We start from the raw sequence: 23810 nt of genomic DNA, 5'->3' as shown, positions 1-23810 counted from the left end.
CGGATATAGTGAATGCAGGGTCCGGGGAGACCAGATATAGTGAATGCAGGGTCCGGGGAGACCAGATATTGTGAATGCAGGGTCTGGAGAGACCAGATATAGTGAATGCAGGGTCTGGAGAGACCAGATATAGTGAATGCAGGGTCCGGGGAGACCAGATATAGTGAATGCAGGGTCCGGGGAGACCAGATATAGTGAATGCAGGGTCTGGAGAGACCAGATATAGTGAATGCAGGGTCTGGAGACACTATATGTAGTGAATGCAGGGTCCGGGGAGACCAGATATAGGGAGGGTAACACTTTAACAGAAATACCTCCAGTGAGAGTGAGAGAATCCCTGGTTGTCACCAGAACTAGTGTCCCCACTGGCAGATCTCTTCTTTATTTATGTTCTGGTGACAACCTAAAATTTGTGATTTTCTTTCACTTTCGGTGATAATGGTAAACAGAACAAATAGAGGGGTTGAATCTCCCTAACAGGGGACAGCAAAAAAATGAAAAACCTGACAGGTGTCAGAAGTATGGCCAAAGCTTTTCTGACCGTACTTCTTTTTAGAGTCTAAAGAGCGCAATTGCACTCCTGTGACCCAGATCAACTAATAGCGGGCTATTGTCCGCTGTCAACTGATGTGACAAAGCCTCTCCAGGCTCTGGAAGGATCCTGACAATATTGTTGGGATCCACCCAGTTGCCTGACTGGCCTCTGGCTCTGGCTCTGCCTCTCAATGAACCAGGGGCGGACTCACCACTCGAGCACTCGGGCACTGCCCGAGGGCCCGGGGTCAGTAGGGGGCCCCATGAAATACCCTTGTTACCTTTTTTATAGACTTTTTAGGATGTGCTTTGACACAGGGGCCCCATGATCCCCTATTGCCTGGGGGCCCCATGAGTTGTCAGTCCACCCCTGCAATGAACCCTCCCTTTCCCCTCCCAATGCTCCAGTGGAGGAGAGCAGAGAGCAGTGACTGACAGAACTGAGCAATCAGCGGTCATGTGATCGCTCAGTTCTCGGTCTTAGAGCCAACTCACACCGATGCTGCAGTTTTGACTTTAGATAGTTTTGAAAGTGGATGTAAACCCTAACTGAATGACATTTGAAAACTTGTTGCACTTCAGAGCTGCTGATCTCCTGCAGCCTCCTTGAATCTTTTTTCCTGCCTACGTGCACTTGGGCAATGGCATTTTGCTGATGGTCACAACAGCTGGGCATACTTGCAGAGGGTGTTTAATCTACCACTTGTAGTCACCATTGAAAGCCCATGTGACAAGGTGACAGTGCAGGAAAAAAAATTATATATATATATATATATATATATATATATATACAGTATCTCACAGAAGTGAGTCCACCCCTCACGTGTTTGTAAATATTTTGTTCTATCTTTTCATGTGACAACACTGAAGAAATGACACTTTGCTACAATGTGACTTTGTCAGCTTGTATAACATGTAAATTTGTTGTCCCCTCAAAATAACTCAACACACAGCCATTCATGTCTAAACCGCTGGCAACAAAAGTGAGTCCCCCCCTAAGTGGAAATGTGTGTCTTGCCTACAGTCAAGCATGGTGGTGGTAGTGTCATGGTCTGGGACTGCATGAGTGCTGCCGGCAGTGAGGAGCTACAGTTCATTGAGGGAACCATGAATGCCAACATGTACTGTGACATACTGAAGCAGAGCATGATCCCCTCTCTTTGGAGACTGGGCCGCAGGGCAATATTCCAACATGATAACGACCCCAAACACACCTCCAAGACGACCACTGCCTTGCTAACGAAGCTGAGGGTAAAGGTGATGGACTGGCCAAGCATGTCTCCAGACCTAAACCCTATTGAGCATCTGTGGGGCATCCTCAAACGGAAGGTGGAGGAGCGCAAGGTCTCTAACATCTACCAGCTCCGTGATGACATCATGGAGGAGTGGAAGAGGACAACCTGTGGCAACCTGTGAAGCTCTGCTGAACTCCATGCCCAAGAGGGTTAAGGCAGTGCTGGAAAATAATGGCGGCCACACAAAATATTGACACTTCGGGCCCAATTTGGACCTTGTCACTTAGGGGTGGACTCACTTTTGTTGCCAGCGGTTTAGACATTAATGGCGGTGTGTTGAGTTATTTTGAGGGGACAGCAAATGTACATGTTATACAAGCTGTACACTGACTACGTCACATTGTAGCAAAGAATAACTTCTTCACATGAAAAGAATATGAGGGGTGGACTCACTTCTGGGAGATACTGTATGTATATATAATTTTTTTTTTTTTGGTTTGTGAAAGCTAGATCACATCAAAATATCAACATGGGTGGCATTCCACTTCTCTACTCAAGATAAGGTCCAAGCCAGAGGAGACTTGTTTTCTTTTCACTTCCTCAAAAAGAGTCATTGTTTTATACTTTTTTGTCTGGCAGAACAAAGTGAATCTCAATCCCATTATTTATATTCTCTCCCTGGTTGGAATGCACTGGCATTTCCATATTTTGTTAAACAATTTCCTTTGACTTAGAAAGAATTAAACCATTCCATCTCTAAGCCTCATCTAGTGTTTGTGTGGCGTAGCATGTGAAGTGTTTGTCCTGCATTATAATATAAAGCAAGCCTGTCCCTCTATTTTAAATTCAACTTACCCATTAGATGACCCATCTAATATTGAGTAGGTCCTCCTTTTACCAAAACAGCCCTGACCCACCAAGGCATGGACTGCAGTAGACCTCTGAAGGTATGATGTGGTATCTGGCACCAAGCCGTCAGTAGCAGATCCTTTAAACCCTGTAAGTTGGGAGGTAGGCCTCCACGGACCAGACTTTATTTTCTAGCACATCACACAGATACTTCATTAAATTGAGATCTGGAGAAAGTGGAGGACAAGTCAAGCCCTCAAGCTCATTGTTGCGTTCCTCAAACCATTTTTGAACCATTTTTGCAGTGTGGGAGGGAGCATTATCCTGTTGAAAGAGGCCACTGCCATCAAATACCATTTCCATGAATGGGTGGATTTGGTCCCCAACAATGTTTCGGTAGGTGGTACGTGTCAAGTAGCATCCACATGAATGGCAGGACCCAAGGTTTCCCAGCAGAACATTGCCCAAGGCTGTGTTTCTCAACCTTTTTTCAGGCAAGGCACCCTTTATTATTATTATTATTATTACTACGAGTTTATATAGCGCCAAAGGGTTTGCTCAGCGCTGTACAATAGGGGGGGACAATACATGGCACAGTACAACAAAGACAGACAGCGTACGAGGGGACAGTCCTTTGATCACTTCCCCAAAGTAGTACAATGTTACTATGGTAACATTATACTACTTTGTCATAGTGAAATATGAAAAAAAATCTTAAAAAAGAGAAAAAATTTAATAAAAAATTAAAACTAATAATTTAATAAATTTTTTTTTTAAAAAATTATAATTTTTTTTGTACTGTCACCAGTCAGTGTCCCTGATCACCGCCATGTCAGTTATATGATGACGCTGTACTGCACTGGTGACAGTATGTAAAAAAAAAATAGTGAAAATTATTTTTTTAATTTTTTAATTTTCTGAAAAATTATGACAAAAAAATTATAACTTCAAAAACTCGCCATGCCTCTTATGAAATACGTCGGACTATCTACTTTGCAAAAAGTGGTCATTTGGGGGATATCTGTAATGTTCTGACATTCTGATGACATTTCTCGGCCATAGGGCGGGCGGCAAATGGTTAACCGTTTCAATACCGGGCAATTTTACCCCCTTCCTGCCCAGGCCAATTTTCAGGTTTCAGCGCTCTCACACTTTGAATGACAATTGCGCGGTCATACAACATTGTACCCAAACTAAAATTTTATCATTTTCTTCACACAACTAGAGCTTTCTTTTGGTGGTATTTAATCACCGCTGGGGTTTTTATTTTTTGCTAAATTAACAAAAAAAGACCAAAAATTTTGAAAAAAAACACGTTTTTCTTTGTTTCTTTTATAAAAGTTTACAAATAAATAATTGTTCTTCATAAATTTAGGCCGAGATGTATTCTGCTACATGTCTTTGGTGAAAATAACCCAAATTAGGATGTATTATTTAGTTTGTAGGAAAGTTATAGTGTTTACAAACTATGGGATAGATCTGAATATTGATCAATCCTGAAGTACTGACAGCCAATCTAATTTCTTGAGGTCCAAGAATGTCAGAACAGTACAGATATCCCCAAATGAACCCTTTTTGCAGAGTAGACAGTCCGATGTACTTCATAAGAGGAATGGCAAGTTTTTTGAAGTTGTATTTTTTTTGTCATAATTTTTCGGAAAATTTAAAAATTTAAAAAATTATTTTCACTATTTTTTTTTTTACATACTGTCACCAGTGCAGTACAGCGTCATCATATAACTGGCATGGCGGTGAACAGGGACAATGACTGGTGACAGTATGAAAAAAAAATATATATATATATTTTTTTTAATTTTTTTATTATTTTTAATTTTTTATTACATTTTTTTTATTTTTTTTAAGATTTTTTTTCATATTTTACTATGACCAAAGTAGTACAATGTTACGATAGTAACATTGTACTACTGTGGGAAAGTGATCAGTATTTATTTTTTTTTTTTACACAATTTGCTTATAGCAAAGAATTACTTTGCTATAAGCAAGCATTTACCTGAATGAAATCGATTCATTCAGGTTTTTTTTTTTTGTGCTTAGCCGTGATTTGGTCACAGCTAATCACATGACATGTGCATGTGATTAGCTGTGACCATTCACAGCTAGTCAGTAGTATACAATGGATGGCATGAATGAAGCCATCCATTGTATACAACTGTCATGTGACCTGCTGTGATTGGTCACAGCAGGTCACATGGTACCTTCAATGGGGGCCGGTACTCAGATCTGTCATCGGCCGTGTCCGAGGTACACGGCCGGTGACAGATCGCGCCGCTGCGAGGCTCTGCATTAGCGCAAACTGCGCATGTGCGGGTGCACGCCAAATGGCGTGTACCCGGAATGCCGATGCACTTTTGAAGCCGCCAAACGGCCATTGGCCGGGCGGCTAATGGTTAAATACCACCAAAAGAAAGCTCTGGTTGTGTGAAGAAAATGATAAAATTTTAGTTTGGGTACGATGTTGTATGACCGTGCAATTGTCATTCAAAGTGTGAGAGCGCTGAAACCTGAAAAATGGCCTGGGCAGGAAGGGGGTAAAAGTGCCCAGTATGGAAGGGGTTAAAATCATGGATAGTCTTGAGGCGTCCCATTCTAAAATGTGAAAAACTATTGTATTAGTTTTATATAATGCAGCAACATCCACACATATAGGACACCCAACATTAGAGGTGATTTATTCTTCCAAAGCAAATACACTTTTGCACACTGGTACTGACTAGTATTCCAGTGTTTCTCTTCTCCATCAGTTTTTCTCCATCACTGAGCTATTGTGACCCCAGCACTGATGGAGAGGGGCGGAGGAGGGTCAAACTAGGATGTTGTGCAGGCAGCTGACATCCTCCTTATCAACTGATGATGTCATTGGTTGTCAGGACGCGGGTGGCTAGAAGGTCGTAATGGTGCACAATGAAAACCTGAGGCTTTGTGTAACTAAAAGGCCGGCTTGTTTCACCCGCTGGCTTGTAGACAAGTTTTGGGCAATTTTTAGACATTTTGCCAAGGCACCCCTGAAGAAGCCTCAAGGCACCCCAGTGAAGAAAGACTGGCCCAAGGCATCACACTGCCTCCACCGGCTTGTCTTCTTCCCATACTGCATCCTGGTGCCATCTCTTCCCCAGGTAAGTGATGCACATGCACCCGACCATCCACATCAGACTAGGTCAGCTTCTGCCATTTCTTTGTGCTCCAGTTCTGATGTTCATTGTCGGCACTTCTGGCTGTGGCCACGGGTCAGCATGGGCAGCCTAACCTAACCCCGTACAATTTCAACACACAGCTTCAGGGATAACATGTTCACTTCCTGCCTAATATATCCCACCAAGATAATCAATGTTATTCATTTAATCTGTCAATGGTCATAATGTTATGGCTGATTGATGTATATTTTATTGTATTGTTCTCCCTTTATATTGTAAAGTGCTGAGCAAACTGTTGGCGCTCTATAAATCCTGTATAATAATAATAATGAGATAGGAGTCTCCATTTCCTTGGGCAGTGTAGTGTGTGTGCCCCTGTGTGTGGCTTGGCCCCGGGGGCCATTGTACCCGCCTCTCTCTCTCGGGGTCGAGTTTTATATTCTGAGCAGCCATCGGTATTGGTCATTCACATTATCATAATTATAATTATATCGATTTGTGTCAGTTATAATAGGGTTAACTTATGTTGGCATCTAGTTTTTTTATGTGAAATAAATGAACCAGTGTTGGAATATACTGTATTATGATTCCTTCTGTATCCACAGTATTCCCTTCCTTTGAACCCCTGAAGAAGCCAATTCGGCGAAACGTGTTGAGAATTACCATCACATCACCATCCCTGATCTATGCTCATTATACTGTTGACCTTTAGATCATGGTCTGCTATTGTTAACATAGGGAAGTGTGATATGGGATTCACTGTACTGAAGGGCTCATTCTCTTAACTGATTTTATGGGAGGGTGTGTATGTTCTATTTTATTATGTGTAATAAAAACTTATATTTTTATACATATAGTGTGTCAAAGTTGTTTTCATCCTGAGGGTATATAAGCACCTATAAAGTCCTTCATGCCTTTGTTTCTATTTATACATGATTATTTTTGGACATGGTGCTGATGGATCTGACATACCAATTGTGAATACTGAGTTAAAGTGTTACTAAACCCTGGACCTGCATTCACTATATCTGGTCTCCCCGGACCCTGCATTCGCTATATCTGGTCTCCCCGGACCCTGCATTCACTATATCCAGTCTCCCCGGACTCGGCATTCGCTATATCTGGTCTCCCCGGACCCTGCATTCACTATATCCGGTCTCCCCGGACCCTGCATTCAGTATATCTGGTCTCCCTGGACCCTGCATTCACTATATCTGGTCTCCCCGGACCCTGCATTCACTATATCTGGTCTCCCTGGACCCTGAATTCACTATATCCGGTCTCCCCGGATCCTGCATTCTCTATATCCGGTCTCCCCGGAACCTGCATTCAGTATATCTGGTCTCCCTGGACCCTGCATTCACTATATCTGGTCTCCCCAGACCCTGCATTCACTATATCTGGTCTCCCTGGACCCTGAATTCACTATATCCGGTCTCCCCGGACCCTGCATTCACTATATCCGGTCTCCCTGGCCCCTTCATTCACTATATCTGCTCTCCCCAGACCCTGCATTCACTATATCCGGTCTTCCCGGACCCTGCATTCACTATATCCGGTCTTCCCGGACCCTGCATTCACTATATCTGCTTTCCCCGGACCCTGCATTCACTATATCTGGTCTCCCCAGACCCTGCATTCACTATATCTGGTCTCCCCGGACCCTGCATTCACTATATCTGGTCTCCCCAGACCCTGCATTCACTATATCTGCTCTCCCCGGACCCTGCATTCACTATATCCGGTCTCCCTGGACCCTGCATTCACTATATCCGCTCTCCCCGGACCCTGCATTCACTATGTCCGGTCTCCCTGGACCCTGCATTCACTATGTCTGGTCTCCCTGGTCTCTGCATTCACTATATCCGCTCTCCCTGGACCCTGCATTCACTATATCTGGTCTCCCCGGACCCTGCATTCACTATATTCGGTCTTCCCGGACCCTGCATTCACTATATCTGCTTTCCCCGGACCCTGCATTCACTATATCTGGTCTCCCCAGACCCTGCATTCACTATATCTGGTCTCCCCGGACCCTGCATTCACTATATCTGGTCTCCCCGGACCCTGCATTCACTATATCCGGTCTCCCTGGACCGTGCATTCACTATATCTGGTCTCCCTGGACCCTGCATTCACTATATCCGCTCTCCCTGGACCCTGCATTCACTATATCCGCTCTCCCTGGACCCTGCATTCACTATAAAATTCTACCAATCTATGGCCAGCTTAAGGCTAGGTTCACATCTGTGCGGGTGGTGCAGCTGCGGATCTGCACGAAAATCCGTGCAGCCACACCATCCGCACAGAGGAATGTGGACCCGCGGGCGGGTGCCATTAGTTCTAATGGCACACTGCCCGCACTGGAAAACGCAACCGTACTGGGAATTGAGGTTCCCGCGCGGGCTGCGTTTTCAGAAGAAGTGCAGTGACTTCTTTCCTGCGTGTCATGGGGCACGGGAGTCCATTCAAATGAATGGGCTCTGGTGCCCGTGCAAAACGCGGCCCGCACGGCTGCATATATGTGAACCTAGGGTAAGGCATTATCACAGTCCCCCTTTACTGACAGCAGCCTTGGTTTGGTGTAGCACATTTTACCAGTTTATGTGGCATTTCCCAGTATGTCTGTGAAGGTTCTCATTTGTCCAGGTCATAATACACCTCGTAGTATTTAGTCACATTCAGCCGCACTTATTCTGCCATGTTAAAGGCATTTTACTACTTATCCAAGTAGCTTCTTTAGCTCTAATGAGTGTCAGGAACATGCGTCAGTCGTGACATCAAGCCATAAAATGCAATTGTAAAATCTCCACCAGGGCAATTTGACAATTCACACCTCACCATTGCAACTCGAACAACTGACACCCATTCCAGACTTCATGGGCCCACAATGATCAGATTATATAATTAGAACTTGGGGGGGGGGAGGCTTGCCCATAGTGCAGGTGAAGTTTCACAGTGCATACATATGCACATGCGCAGAAAGGCAAGTGACTAGGCAGATGTGCACAGATATGTGCATAGGCGCGCGCATGCGCAGGGCCGTGGATAAAGGGGTACCACCAGTCCTCCTATAGGGGGCCCAGGCAGCTGGGTGAATCAGATGTGGGCAGGGAGGGTGATCGGCACAGAGTGGGTGCAAATACTGGAATTGATCCCCTGTATGGCTCTGTCTGCAGCAGCTGAAAGCCAGCTTCTTCTCCTATTCCTCCCCGTGGTGTTCAGCTGCTGCAGAGAGAGCCATACATGGGATTGGTTCCAGAATTTCCCCCCATCGTAGCACCTTATCACCCTCCCTGTGCACCGTACACTTCCCCATGCTTCCTCCCTGTGTGCCCCCACCCCCGCAGTGCTGCTGGCTTCCCTCCCCTCCTTCATACTCTTACAGGAAGGGTCCTGTAAATGTGTAACATTTTACAAGCCCCTTTCCTTCGTGAATGAACACAATGAGTGATCGGAACTGAGGGAGGGTGATCGGCACAGAGTGGGTGCAAATACTGGAACTGATCCCCTGTATGGCTCTGTCTGCAGCAGCTGAAAGCCAGCTTCTTCTCCTATTCCTCCCCGTGGCGTTCAGCTGCTGCAGAGAGAGCCATACATGGGATTGGTTCCAGTAATTTCCCCCCATCGTAGCACCTTATCACCCTCCCTGTGCACCGTACACTTCCCCATGCTTCCTCCTTGTGTGCCCCCACCCCCACAGTGCTGCTGGCTTCCCTCCCCTCCTTCCTACCCTTACAGGAAGGGTCCTGTAAATGTGTAACATTTTACCAGCCCCTTTCCTTCATGAATGAACACAATGAGTGATCAGTATCGATCACTCACTTTGTTCATTCATAACTGAAGCCTAGTAAACTGTGTTTTCTTTTTTGGGGGGGCCTGCCAGGTTGGCTGTCTGGGGCCCCGTGGTTTCTAACAGCAGCGCTGCGCATGCGCACTAGTCACCTGTCACCAAGGCTGGCACCAAACTGCCTATTTAAATGGAGCTACTGCACTGGCTAATTGCTGTTTGGTCTGCAGCTTCTGTGTGTGTATATCCCGATTCCTGTGTTTGACCTCTGATCTTGACTCGGCTTGCTTCTGACTCCACTTGTTTGCTACCTGCCCTGACCTCGGCTTGTTCCCTGGATTCTACCTCTGCCCACTGCCTTTGCCTGATCTGCCTCTACCATTGCTAACACTGGCCTGTGACCCGACTTCTCTCTCATCTACCGTTTATGCTTGACCCTGAATCCTGCTCATCCAGCCTGTTACAGCTCTGCAGTCCAGCACATCTTCACCTGGTTCATCTGCCTGCTGCCAGACAGCTGTGAAAATGTCCAATGAACCAAGTCATTAATAAGAGATCTGCCCATACCCTAAGGCAGTGTTTCTCAACTCCAGTCCTCATGGACCCCCAACAGGTCATATTTTCAGGATTTCCATTATTTTGCACAGGTGATTTGATCAGTTTCACTGCCTTAGTAATTACCACAGCTGTTTCATCTGAGGGAAATCCTGAAAACATAACCTGTTGGGGGTCCATGAGGACTGGAGTTGAGAAACACTGCCCTAAGGTAACCCATGCTGCTAGGACCCTAACCTATCCTTTCTGGTACCCTATACTACCAGGACCCTTGCACACCCCTTCTAGTACACTCTGCTACTAAGACCTTTGCCCACCCCTTCTCGTACACTCTGCTGCTAAGACCCTTGCCCACCCCTTCTAGTACTCATTGATATTAAGATCCTTCCCCAACCGCTTCTGGTATCCCATGTTATCAGCACCCTTGACCATTGTTTCTGAAAATCCATCCCTTGCCTATCCTTTTTGGTACTGCATACTGTCCTTACCCCTGCCAATTCCCAATGGTACCCCATGCTGCCAGGACCCTTGACCACCCCTTCTGGTACCCCATGCTGCCAAATCCCTCAGCCAACAGTTATGGTATCCCATGCTGCCAAAACCCTCACCCACTACGTCTGGTCCCCCATGCTGTCAGCGCCCTCGACCATTCTTTCTGAAAAATTCAGCAAGGGCCCTCACCTATTCCTTCTGGTACTCCATACTGCCCTAACCAACTTGCCTGGTACCAGCCTGCTCTGCTATGACGCCTACTTGCTGCCTGCCTGTCCATTACCAACCTGCTCTGCCATGACGTCTGCCTGCTGCCAGTGTGCTCTGCAGAGACATCTGCCTACCGCCAGCTGTCCTGTTCCAGGCATCCTTCCAGCAAGACTTTGGCTATTACCCACACAGACCACTGGACTGATCACGGCATTCATACCTCACCGTGCTCTCGTGGTTGCTGTTCCCCCTGAGCCAGAGCTGTATGAGAGGCCTTCCTCTGCATTTCAGGCTCACTACCAGGAACGTGACAGGGGGTTACACAAACTTTAACATCTCCCATCATATTCTTGGATCAATCACTATCTACTTTAACTCATTTCATGATAACCGGAGTTATTTATGAAGCTATAAATGCTGAGGTGTGTTCCTAGCACTCAATAGAGCTAAAGAAAGTTATCTGGAAACGGAATAGAAGGTCTTCACCGTCACAAAACCAGTCCACCTGAACGTGACCAGCTACGACTAGGGAGATCTTTCATTACTTTACATTTAATTTGATGGACTCACAAAACGTTTAGGCTACAGGGTGGCACACCCCATCCAAGCTTTATCGGAAAGCAGCTTTATTGGCCCATTGCCAAAGAATGATGCTTGCTACAAACCAGAGATTGTAAAACACCACTGACAAATAAAATGACATAAAATGACAAATATAATACAGTCTTTACTTTCCACAGAAGTGGTTGAATTAGTCTATTTGATGCTACTTTCTTTGTCGTAATTTCAGTCCAGAATAACGCACTCTCTGAAATGTTATAGTTTATGGTTTCGATTGGAAAGCTTCTCCCTAAGCTTGCTCGTCAAGGTGTCATCATCCTCAGAACTGTAGAAACTGGTGTGCGGGCTGTAAGAGAAAAGTTGGGACTTTGTTTCAAAAGTCATGTCAAGCAGGTCAAAGGAATCGCTGGAGAGAAAGCTGTCATCGCTAATCACACTCGATGGCCGGCTAGGGCTCTTTGGAGCCTCTGCAGTGGGGAAGATTAAGTCTTCCATGGAGTCTGAGAGCCGGAGGGACGAACAGTCTGCGGGTAGATCCAAACTGGTTGAAAATCGTCCGTTCTTTTTGAGAATGCCCTTTTTCCTCCTTGTGTATCTATCTGACCTTGTTTTTTCTTCTGCTACTTTATGGTAGGCCTTCTGGCACTCTGAGGCCGTTATTCTCTCCGGGGAAGATGAATATCCTGATTCCCTCTCATATGTCTTTTTTAGAATTCCTTTTTTCGGCTTGTTGAAAGTGCATTCGACATTCGTTGATATGTGAGACTCGTAGGCAGACGTGGTTTTCACTTCTTGGCTGAGCTCCATGCAATTCTGAGACAAGTTTTCAGAGAAATTTGAGGAGTTTAATAATGAGCTGTCAAAGCTGCTCCTTTTTTTCAAGATCCCCTTTGGTTTCTTTCGAGAAGCAATAAGTTCAAGTTCTTGTTGGGACTGATTTATGTCATTTTCCTTTTTGGACTTTCTGAGGCAGCCTTCATATTCTTCATCTTCCCTGGAATGGACTCTGCTTTGTTCTGTTTTTGTGCTTTTGAAACCAGGTGTGTTCTGACATTCGATGTATCGTGCTAACAGAGGAGATTGACATTCAGGTACAAGATGGCAGTCACATACCATGGTGTCGTACCCCCAATTAACCCACCAGTGATTGGCAATATCTTCAATAGTTGCTCTCCTGGCTGGATTTACTGTCAGCATCCAGTCAATCAATCCACAGGCGCCTGTAAAAAAAAATATTTTAATTCCAAAATTCTTCATGCCCAAAAAAAAATAAATCAATTCAACCTTGGGCTTTTACTAAAATGATGAAAGCTACAGATGTGAGATAGCAGTTGGGTAAGCAGGCATCCCACCACCAAGAAGAAATAAAGGTTATCTTTCTCCCATTCCCACTCCAGGCTCCTCATCTAGTATAGCTGTGAAAATGTCTAATGAACCAAGTCATTAATAAGAGATCTGTCCATACCCTAGGGTAACCCATGCTGCTAGGACCCTAACCTATCCTTTCTGGTACCCTATACTACCAGGACCCTTGCACACCCCTTCTAGTGCACTCTGCTACTAAGACCCTTTCCCACCCCTTCTAGTACTCATTGATATTAAGATCCTTGCCCACCTTTTCTGGCATCCCATGTTGTCAGCACCCTTGACCATTGTTTCTGAAAATCCATCCCTTCTGGTACTGTATATTGTCCTTACCCCTGCCAATTCCCAATGGTACCCCATGCTGCCAGGACCCTTGACCACTCCTTCTGATACCCCATTCTGCCAAATCCCTCAGCCAACACTTATGGTATCCCATGCTGCCAAAACCCTCACCTACCACGTCTGGTTCCCCATGCTGTCAGTGCCCTCGACCATTCTTTCTGAAAAATTCAGCAAGGGCCCTCACCTATTCCTTCTGGTACTCCATACTGCCTTAACCCTTGCCAATTCTCTCTGGTACCCCATGATGCCAAGACCCTTGACCACCCCTACTGGTACTCCATGCTGCCAAATCCCTCAGCCAACACTTATGGTATCCCATGCTGCCAAAACCCTCACCCACCATTTCTAGCTCCCCATGCTGCCAGTGGCCTCGACCATTCTTTCTGAAAAATCCAGAAAGGACCCTCGCCTATCCCTTCAGGTACCCCATGCAGCTCAAACCCTTGCCAATTTCCTCTGGCACCCCATGATGCTAGGTCCCTCAAGCACCCCTTCTGGTACTCCACGCTGCCAAAACCCTCATTCACCAATTCTGTTACCCCATGATGTCAGCATCCTTGCCCATCCCTTCTGGAAATGTCAGGACCCTTACCCAACCCTTTCTGGAAATGTCAGCACCCTTGCCCATCCCTTCTGGAAATGTGAGGACCCTTGCCCATCCCTTCTGGAAATGTCAGGACCCTTGCCCATCCCTTCTGGAAATGTCAGGACCCTTGCCCATCCCTTCTGGAAATGTCAGGACCCTTGCCCATCCCTTCTGGAAATGTCAGGACCCTTGCCCATCCCTTCTGGAAATGTCAGGACCCTTGCCCATCCCTTCTGGAAATGTCAGGACCCTTGCCCATCCCTTCTGGAAATGTCAGGACCCTTGCCCATCCCTTCTGGAAATGTCAGGACCCTTGTCCATCCCTTCTAGTATTCCATGCTGTCATGACCCTCAACAATCTTGTTCCATAACTCTACCAATATACAGATGCTGCATGGGCACATTAAAATACTTTTAGGTCTCCAATAGAAAAAAGAAAACTATAATTGTTTTCAGAAATATGTCAGAAAAAAAATCAGAATACATGTAGCTAACTTCCATATTAAATTAAGAGGTAAGTACATTTTCATTTTAAGGACTGAATTTAGAATTTATAACTTTATTAAAGACTTCACATAGGCCTATTATTAACATCCGCAGTGAATATTCATCACTTACCTGATAGATGAGGAGGCTGTCTGTACTGGCCACTACTGATCTGTTCAGCTAATGTTTTATAATTGCTGTTGTCGAATGGCATAGTTCCATAGATCAGAGCATAGAGAAGTACTCCCAGAGCCCAGCAATCAACCTGCAGAAATGAGAACAAATACATATAACAAACATGCCTTAATCTGACCTCCGACCTTCCCTTCAGACTTGCAAAGTTGTACAGGTTCCTCTCCTGGACTGAAATTCTGATTTCGCTGCACACTGTGAGCTTCCCACAGTTTGCGTTAGAAGTCAGATAGAGCCCCTTTCATTTCTTTGCTGGAGGATGAACAGTATCATCTAGCGCCTTCCTCGCCAGCCTGGCATGCCCCTTTCATTCACTGGATTTCAATTCTTCCAATCATGGAGGCTCGGCCTCACATGTGGCCTTTACCTAGAGCAGTCGGTATGCAAATACAGCATACCTAGGAACGCCCACTTCTCCGGAATGACGTCCTCTATCAAGGCATTTTTTATATTTGCATGACATCTCATGAGGGCCAGTCCATTGCTTGCACAAGGGATCTTGAGTGGAGTATTTTATTTTCAAAAAAAGAAAACATATAACATATAAAGATTTAGCAAACTTCGGCTAGCCATACATTATGCAAATTTCTTTCCTTCAACCACAGTCTCCCCGACTTTGTTGATAGAGGAATCCCTCCCACAGCGCTATTGTGTTCTGCTGGCGGGGAGCCTTCCGCACTAGCAGAATACAATGATCACTGTGGGAGGTTATAGCCGGCAGTAATCGCACAACAAAAACCCAACTGGCTGGTTGTACTGAAGTCAGTCAATAGATGGACCTTAGTACAACCGGCCTGCCTGTAGATGGATTGAAATCCATCTGGTTCCTGCTGAACTGGCTGAATTTTTATCCTTCTATGGCCGGCTTAAGTGTCATTCAGGGCTTATAGGCACTTTGACCTTTATGTGACTTTTTAAAAATGTATTTATTTGTTTGTTTATTACAGGTACTTACTGTATATAGTGCTTTACATAGATGTTGTACATTAGTCCCTGACCCTCAAGGAGCGTACAGTCTAAATTCCCTAACTCACATTCATACATACACATACTAGGCCCAATAAACCTACCACCATGTCTTTGGATAAATTAAAAAGTGAAAATTTTGCAAGTAGCAAGCAGGACAACTAAGAACCAAGTTCTTACCTCTGGGCCACGGTAAGGAAGACCCTTGACAATTTCTGGAGAAGCGTAGAGAGGACTCCCGCAGTATGTTTCCAAGACCCGGCTCTTATGATACAGGTTTGAAAGTCCAAAATCTGCAAGCTTAAAACAATGACAACGCAATGTAGTCATTTGCTATCTTTTCACATAATAAAGTACAAGAAAAATACAACACGTATCCCTAATATACAATATATAACACCTAGATCCAAACGTTTATGCTGGAATCCCGAGATCAAGGCCACCTGTGGTTTTCAAAGAGGCATTTTCATGTTTCATTCAATCAAAGAGAACAAATTTGCTGCATACAGGAGTCTGGATGTGCACGGCATCGCCAGTGCCGAATTGTGAGCAGCCCTATTACCAAATGTGGTTTGAATTTAAATAAGTGTTTGAAGAATGGAACGCTACTCCAAAAAAGTCACCCTACGGGCTCATGCAGGCAAGCTTTTGTTGGTTCCTTTTGCCCCATAAAAAGTTATTGCGGAAAACAACTTGATGTAGCTCAGAAATTATTCCATGAGTGAATAAGAGGCAAATCAAAGTAACCAAAATGTGCATCAAATTATCTCCTAAGGAAAATTATTTCTTTGAAAGGATGCAGTAGTGCTCCTATGGGGAGGTGGAGATCCCATGTCCACAGTTGGGCTTTAATGAGGAATATTTAACCATGTCTGACATTTAAGACCCTGGTCTTGTCTACACTAGTGGACATGGTGGCATCACTATTCTGTACATGACCCTTGTCTTGTCTACTCTAGTGGACATGGTGACATCACTATTCTGTACATGACCCTTGTCTTGTCTACACTAGTGGACATGGTGGCATCACTATTCTGTACATGACCCTTGTCTTGTCTACACTAGTGGACATGGTGGCATCACTATTCTGTACATGACCCTTGTCTTGTCTACACTAGTGGACATGGTGGCATCACTATTCTGTACATGACCCTTGTCTTGTCTACACTAGTGGACATGGTGACATCACTATTCTGTACATGACCCTTGTCTTGTCTACACTAGTGGACATGGTGACATCACTATTCTGTACATGACCCTTGTCTTGTCTACACTAGTGGACATGGTGGCATCACTATTCTGTACATGACCCTTGTCTTGTCTACACTAGTGGACATGGTGGCATCACTATTCTGTACATTTTTGGTCAAGAAGCTTTTGTGGATATGCTTGGAAAACAAATATAAGTTTTTTTCTTACTTTTCACATGTTGGGGTCTCTTTTGATACAGTACATGTATTTTATGAATTTTTCAATACATTTTAAGAGCATTATTTATAGCAGTGCAGCTATTTATGGGACTTGTCTTGAGTAGTATACTGTTTAGCCCTAGTACATATGCTTGTGGTCCTTGTTTTCTTAACCACTTCCTGTTTGGACACTTTTACCTCCTTCTTGTCCAGAGCAATTTTCAGCTTTCAGCGCTATCACACTTTGAATGACAATTGCGCGGTCATGCAACACTGTACCCATTTGCCATTTTTTTGAGACAGATAAAGCTTTATTTTGGTGGTATTTATTCACCGCTGAGATTTCTATTTTTTTTTACTATGTAAATGAAAAAGTCCAAAAATTTTGAAACAAAGTGTTTTTTTTTATAAAATTTTGCAAATAAATAATATTTCATCATAAATCTTGCCCAAAATTTATTCCGTTATTTTTTTAATAAAAAAAAAAAAAATCCAAATTAGTTTATAACCAAAAATTATAATTTTTAAACTTTTTTTTTACATTATTTTATTTTTTTATATTATTATTTTTTATTTTAATTTTTTTTTTACATACTGTCACCCTAGCAGTACAGTGTCACCATGGTGACACTGTACTACTTGTGGGGGGTGATGAAGATTTTTTTTTTTTTACACTGATTGCTTTTACACCCATATAGGATGTAAAAGCAATCACTTCTCTTTCTCTCTGTCTGCATTCTTGCAGTCATTGAGAAGTACTGAGTGAGCTGCGATTGGTCACAGCTTGTCACATGGTACAAGGCTGTTGTGAATAGGCTTGTACCATGTGACCTCTGTGATCATTCACAGATTTCACACATAGTAAGCAATGATGTCACAAGTGACATCTTGCTTACTACTTTGCATGTGATCACTGATTGGCCAATCAGTGATCACATGATCGGGACCTCGTACAGAGATCCTGTCTGACGATTGGTGTTTCACTGTGTCCGGAGGACACAGCGGGCACCGGATTGCGGTGCTGCGCGCTCCCAGGGAGCGCACACAGCTAGAAAAGGCGGATGCCGTTTATGAATGGCAATCCGCCCCTGGACTGCCACCGCCCTGCCGTTTATAAACAGCAGGCGGACGGCAAGTGGTTAAAGCAGAACTTCGATCAACACTGACTGTTTGTAATCCTTATGCTGCTAGCATTAGTAAATAGATAGGACAGTATAATATATTTACTTGTTTTAAACTTTTTTTTAACCATTTCTTCAGTCACTTCCTGGTTTCTGGCCTAGGCAAATGATGTCATACATCCCAGGAGTCTTCAGGAGAGGAAAACGGGTTTTCTCATCTAAGCATATCCTGTGTGCCTGAGCTAGATTTCAGGAAATAAATGCTACATGAATCATCTGCCCTTACTCAAGATGGCCACTTGCAAAAATGCTAGGAAGTGTTTTTCAAAGTACTTTCTCAGCAAAATAAAGCATGGAGACATGAATGGGTGGGTGAGTTTGCTTTGAATACTACAAATTAATGAAATAGTGTTTTTGTTTTTTTAGGTGTTCATATACAGTTTAGACACACACACCCCCTAGCATTTCTGTGCAAGGCCACCTTGAGTAAGGGCAGATGATTCATGTAGCATTTACTTCCTGGAATCCATCTGCCCTTAGCTCAGGCTCACAGGCAGGAGGATGTGCTTAGCTGATAAAACTCCTCCTCCCCTCCTGAAGACTCCTGGGATGTATGCCATCATTTGCGTAGGTCAGAGACCAGGAAATGACTGAAGAAATCATTAAAAAATGTTAAAACAAGTAAATATGATATACCTTCCTATCTATTTACAAAAGCTAGCAACCTAAGGATTAAAAATAGTCAGTGTTGACTGAGAGAGTAAAAAAGGAATGAAAGAAGGCGCCTTCTTTCAATCCTTTTTTACATGTGACATTGGAGATCTGCTTATGGTCTACTTTGGAGGCTGCCTTGAGGTACTAACCATTTTGTAGTCTTTCTACTGGATCCACCAATGGGCCTTTGTCCCCCTTTCCTTTTCCCCCTCCCCTCCATCGTGCCCCTTTTTACCTTTCACCCCCCCCCCCCCATGTGGGACTATGGACCTAATTATGGACATCTAATTTTGCCAACTCACCCTATCTATGTATTGATTGAGAGAGTGAAGTTCCATTTTAATTAAAAAAAAAAAAGTTGCGCTCTGCCGTCTCCGAATCTCCAAATAACTTTGTTTTTGCTGCTGTGATCTGATTTCCTGCTAGAGGGTGGCTATGTTTGTTCTCCATGGTCCCACTGTATGTAAGAGCGTAGCCACCCATTAAGAAAAAATGTCCAACAAATCCATTTGACAAAAGCGATCTAATCATCAACTTCTGTTGAACAGGCACGGCCAAACACGTATTGAAATTCAGACGATCCGTACTGAACCGGCCAAATTTCGATCCATGAAACTGCAGAGAAACAACCGGTTTCCCACACTAAACATGCGCCAAGGACCCAAAGGCTGGTGACAGATCCACCTGGGTAAGGACAGTGCTGGACCTCACCCCCCCCCCCATGGGACTATGGACCTAATTATGGACATCAAATTTTGACAACTCACCCCATGTATGTATTGATTGAGAGAGTGAGGTTCCATTTTAATTAAAAAAAAAGTTGCTCTCTGCCTTCTCTAAATCTCAAAATAACTTTGTTTTTGCTGTAAGAGGGTGGCTATGTTCATTTTCCATGGTCCCACTGTATGTAAGAACGTAGCCACCCATCAAGAAAAAATGTCCAACAAGTCCATTTGACAAAAATCAATCTAATGATCAACTTCTGTCGAACAGGCACGGCCAAACACGTATCGAAATTCAGACGATCCGTACTGAACCGGCCAAATTTCGATCCATGAAACTGCAGAGAAACAACCGGTTTCCCACACTAAACATGCGCCAAGGACCCAAAGGCTGGTGACAGATCCGCCTGGGTAAGGACAGTGCTGGACCTCACCCCCCCATGGGACTATGGACCTAATTATGGACATCAAATTTTGACAACTCACCCCATGTATGTATTGATTGAGAGAGTGAAGTTCCATTTTAATTTAAAAAAAGTTGCTCTCTGCCTTCACCAAATCTCCAAATAACTTTGTTTTTGCTATAAGAGGGTGGCTATGTTATATCTCCATGGTCCCACTGTATGTAAGAACGTAGCCACCCATCAAGAACAAAATGTCCAACAAGTCCATTTGACAAAAATCAATCTAATGATCAACTTCTGTCAAACAGGCACGGCCAAACACGTATCGAAATTCAGACGATCCCTACTGAACCGGCCAAATTTCGATCCATGAAACTGCAGAGACACAACCGGCTTCCCACACTAAACATGCGCCAGGGACCCAAAGGCTGGTGACAGATCCACCTGGGTAAGGACAGTGCTGGACCTCACCCCCTCCATGGGACTATGGACCTAATTATGGACATCTAATTTGGCCAACTCACCCCATGCATGTATTGATTGAGAGAGTGAAGTTCCATTTTAATTAAAAAAAAAGTTGCTCTCTGTCTTTTCCAAATCTCCAAAGCCGCAGAGAGACACAGCCAGCTTCGCACACTAAACATGCACCAGGGGCCCAAAAACTGGTGAAGGACCCGCCTGGGTAAGGACAGTGCTGGACCTCCAATCAGGGAAGTGTACTTTTTAAAAGAAAATTTTCAAACCGAGTGAAGAAACGTTTTAATATGATGATGTTAAAATGAGTACAACAAGGGGGTCAGTTGTAGGCAATCCCCTTCTATACGCATTCCTTCCCCGACACAACAACAACAACAAGAAGAGACAAATTGCAGAAAGAAATGGAGTTGTTTCCTAGAAAAAAAGAAAATGTCAGGAATGCTAATACATCCTGCTATTTGTCAGGAATAGGATGAATTACTGAAGAAGGATCCAATTAAATGCTGCTTTTTCTTTCCCTGGTACAATACTAAAACACAGACATTCCCGGCATTCCTCTGCACAATGTGAAACCTGCGATACCTTCCTTAAAAGGCTTTCCGAACAGCAGGAAGTTAGTCAATGGCAGCTCCCTGTTATTTTTAGACGTTAATGTGTCTTTAAGCTGTTTATGCCCATTTGCACTCGAGCTGTTTGATATGTAAAAAAAAAAAAGAAGATAATTCTTGGCTCTGGCTTGGCTAAGTCGTTCCCACCATTTATCACTGGCACAAAAAAAAAGTAAGCGGTCGTTAAGGAGTTGGCGGGGTGTGCAGCTGGAGGCCTATTTGCATTCTTGTCTCTTGCAAGGGCCCCGTCCCGTCTATAGGATGGCATGCTGGGAACCATTGTCACAAACCAGATTCAGTATTGTTCCAAACGCTGGAGATTACCACTTCAGTCCCAGAGCCATTTTTGAATTTCTAGACGTTTGAAATATCATTTTTGGACATGAAGATTAGTAAAGCCCCCAAACATTGTAACTCTACTGGATGTACTGCTGTCTTTTTCTGCTATATATGAGATACATATGCCAACATACACTATATGGCCAAAAGTATTGGTCGGCCTGCCTTTCCGCGCACATGAACTTTAATGACCTCCCAGGCTTAGTCCGTAGGGTTCAATATTGAGTTGGCCCCGCCCTTTGCAGCTATAACAGCTTCAACTCTTCTGGGAAGGCCGTCCACAAGGTTTAGGAGGGTGTCTATGGGAAGGTTGGACCATTCTTCCAGAAGCACATTTGTCAGGTCAGGCACTGATGTCGGAGGAGAAGGCCTGGCTCGCAGTCTCTGCTCTAATTCATCCCAAAGGTGTTCTATGGGGTTGAGGTCAGGACTCTGTGCAGGACAGTCAAGTTCCTCCACCCCAAACTGGCTCCTCCATGTCTTTATGGACCTTGCTTTGTGCACTGGTGCGCAGTCATGTTGGAACAGGAAGGGGCCATCCCCAAACTCTTCCCACAAAGTTGGGAGCATGAAATTGTCCAAAATGTCTTGATATGCTAACACCTTAAGAGTTTCCTTCACTGGAACTAGGGGGCCAAGCCCAACCCCTGAAAACACAACCCCACACCATAATCCCCCTTCCACCTGAGGTCAGCCGAAAAGCAAACATGAAATTCTGCATGAAACTGGGCAAATCTCTGGATCTCCGTAATGTTGTCAAACCAGCGACCTTTGAGCTGGATCTTCATCTTCGGGAAGAGGGCGTTTTCAGGAGGTTTAGCTCTCTGAAGGTCTTCCTGATCTCTTGTCATCTTCCAGCGATGTTCTTCCACACTTTGCTCAGTTTCACGTAGAATTTTACGGCTGCTCTCTGTTCTAACTTGCTGCCCATGATGAAATTGCAAAGGTGGTAATGCACGTGGTCAGAATAGCACCAGTTGCACAGCTCCCGATGAACACAGGATGATGTCTTATGGCACACTGACTTATGAAGGTTGGTGCTGCCTGTGACTATGCATGCAGCCTTCTACTTTCATCTGTTGGCGTGTTACAAAATTAGTCTCAAAACTTTTTGATACCACCTTGTAATGTTTCGGTTTTTTTTTTATTATTCCATAAAATGCTCTATTGTAACATTAGTTTAGAGTTATCCATGAACACTGGCCCTAGAATTATTGATTTCACTCCAGCGGCACAGCGATATGCAACATAGAAACACAGAAAAGTGATGGGAGATATCCGAGAACCGACCTGTAGAGCCCCTGTAGAGCCCCTCAGCCTTAACCTATAATGACCTCACTGACTCACTCCCAGGCTGACTCACTCCCAGGCTGACTCACTCCCAGGCTTCTAACAAGCCTCTAACTGTAAAAAACCCTTACACTAGAGGGCGTTACACATACAACCCACAACCTTCTACCGACCATGTGAGAAATCTCAGGCGCTGCTCACATCTGGTGATTCGGGATCGCAGGTAGAATTGCTGAAGTTCTGCCCAGGATTCCAAATTGCAGATGAATCTTTGAGTGCCATTAATTTTTAATGGCACCTCAAACGTAGTGCGGTTTTGCCAATATTGCCACGGTCTTGCAAGCGCGGCAAACTGCATCGTGCAAAGCTTGTAGCCCCCCCCAAAAGAAGCTCCTCCTCCCCTTTTTTGGGACAACAAGCTTCACTCGGTTTGTGCCAAAACCACACCGCGTTTGCCATTAAAAAGTGAATGACACCCAAACACGCATGGTGCATTTTGCCACGATCGTAGCGCGATTTGGAACTGCAGGAAGGATTGCGGAGAATGCCCGGGATCCCAAATCGCCAGATGTAAACGGGGCCTTAAACAAGCAGAAGGGCACGTTTGCTGCTACTGGCACTGCAATTTTTTTTATTATTTCAACTTACTTTTACATTCAGGTTTTCATCAAGAAGGATATTCTCCAACTTTATATCCCTGTGAACGATTCCGTTCTGGAAAGATAGAACAGAAAAAAAAAATGGTTAATTTGTCACACAAAATAAATTGCTGCTTAGGCCTCATGCACATGTCTGTTTTGCCGGCGTTTGCGGTTTTTTTTTTTTGTTTTTTGTTTTTTTCTGCCTCTTAACGCCCCTCCATGTTAGCCTATGGGGTTGCTCCAGAGCTTAGTAAATGAGGCGAAGCTTCACTTGCAAAGAATACCCAATCACATGCAAGGAAAATTTTAAAAAACTGCATTTTTGCAAGAACATGATTGGATGCAAGTCAGCAGAGCTTCCCCTTATTTACTAAGCCCTGGAGCAACTGCACTTACAGAGTCCAACTGTACTTGCAAAGTGCACAATTTATTTTCCTTTAGTAAGTCAACCCGTAGGTGTCCTTCACACATATTTAGAAGTAGAAGGCGTTTAGAAGTAGAAGCGTTTAGAGGCAGAAAAAAAACAAACATTATTATTATAATTATACAGGATTTATATATATATATTATTATTATTATTATTATTATTATACAGGATTTATATATTATTATTATTATTATTATTATACAGGATTTATATATTATTATACAGGATTTATATATATTATTATTATTATACAGGATTTATATATTATTATTATTATACAGGATTTATATATATTATTATTATACAGGATTTATATATTATTATTATACAGGATTTATATATT

The 23810-nt window shown here is 43.9% G+C and overlaps 2 protein-coding genes across 2 annotated transcripts in view; one reads left to right on the top strand and one right to left on the bottom strand.

Moving 5' to 3' along the window:
* Window positions 1-23810, top strand: part of LOC149451417 (uncharacterized) — a 502187-nt gene that overhangs the window by 426348 nt on the left and 52029 nt on the right. The gene's annotated exons all lie outside the window — the stretch shown is intronic.
* Window positions 11427-23810, bottom strand: part of LOC149451418 (NUAK family SNF1-like kinase 1) — a 63032-nt gene continuing 50648 nt past the window's right edge. Inside the window, exons 4-7 of the mRNA XM_089690700.1 lie at window positions 23048-23113; window positions 15496-15615; window positions 14290-14422; window positions 11427-12598 (exon numbers count right to left, since the gene is read on the bottom strand). Of these exons, the coding sequence (XP_089546826.1) occupies window positions 11634-12598; window positions 14290-14422; window positions 15496-15615; window positions 23048-23113 (1284 nt within the window). The 3' untranslated portion in view covers window positions 11427-11633. The remainder of the gene's footprint in view (window positions 12599-14289; window positions 14423-15495; window positions 15616-23047; window positions 23114-23810) is intronic.

This window comes from Staurois parvus, unplaced genomic scaffold (assembly GCF_062004578.1).
Source record: "Staurois parvus isolate SC_StPar_1 unplaced genomic scaffold, SC_StPar_1.0 ptg000540l, whole genome shotgun sequence".
Lineage (NCBI taxonomy): Eukaryota > Metazoa > Chordata > Amphibia > Anura > Ranidae > Staurois > Staurois parvus.
This window is presented reverse-complemented; position numbering and strand designations above follow the sequence as displayed.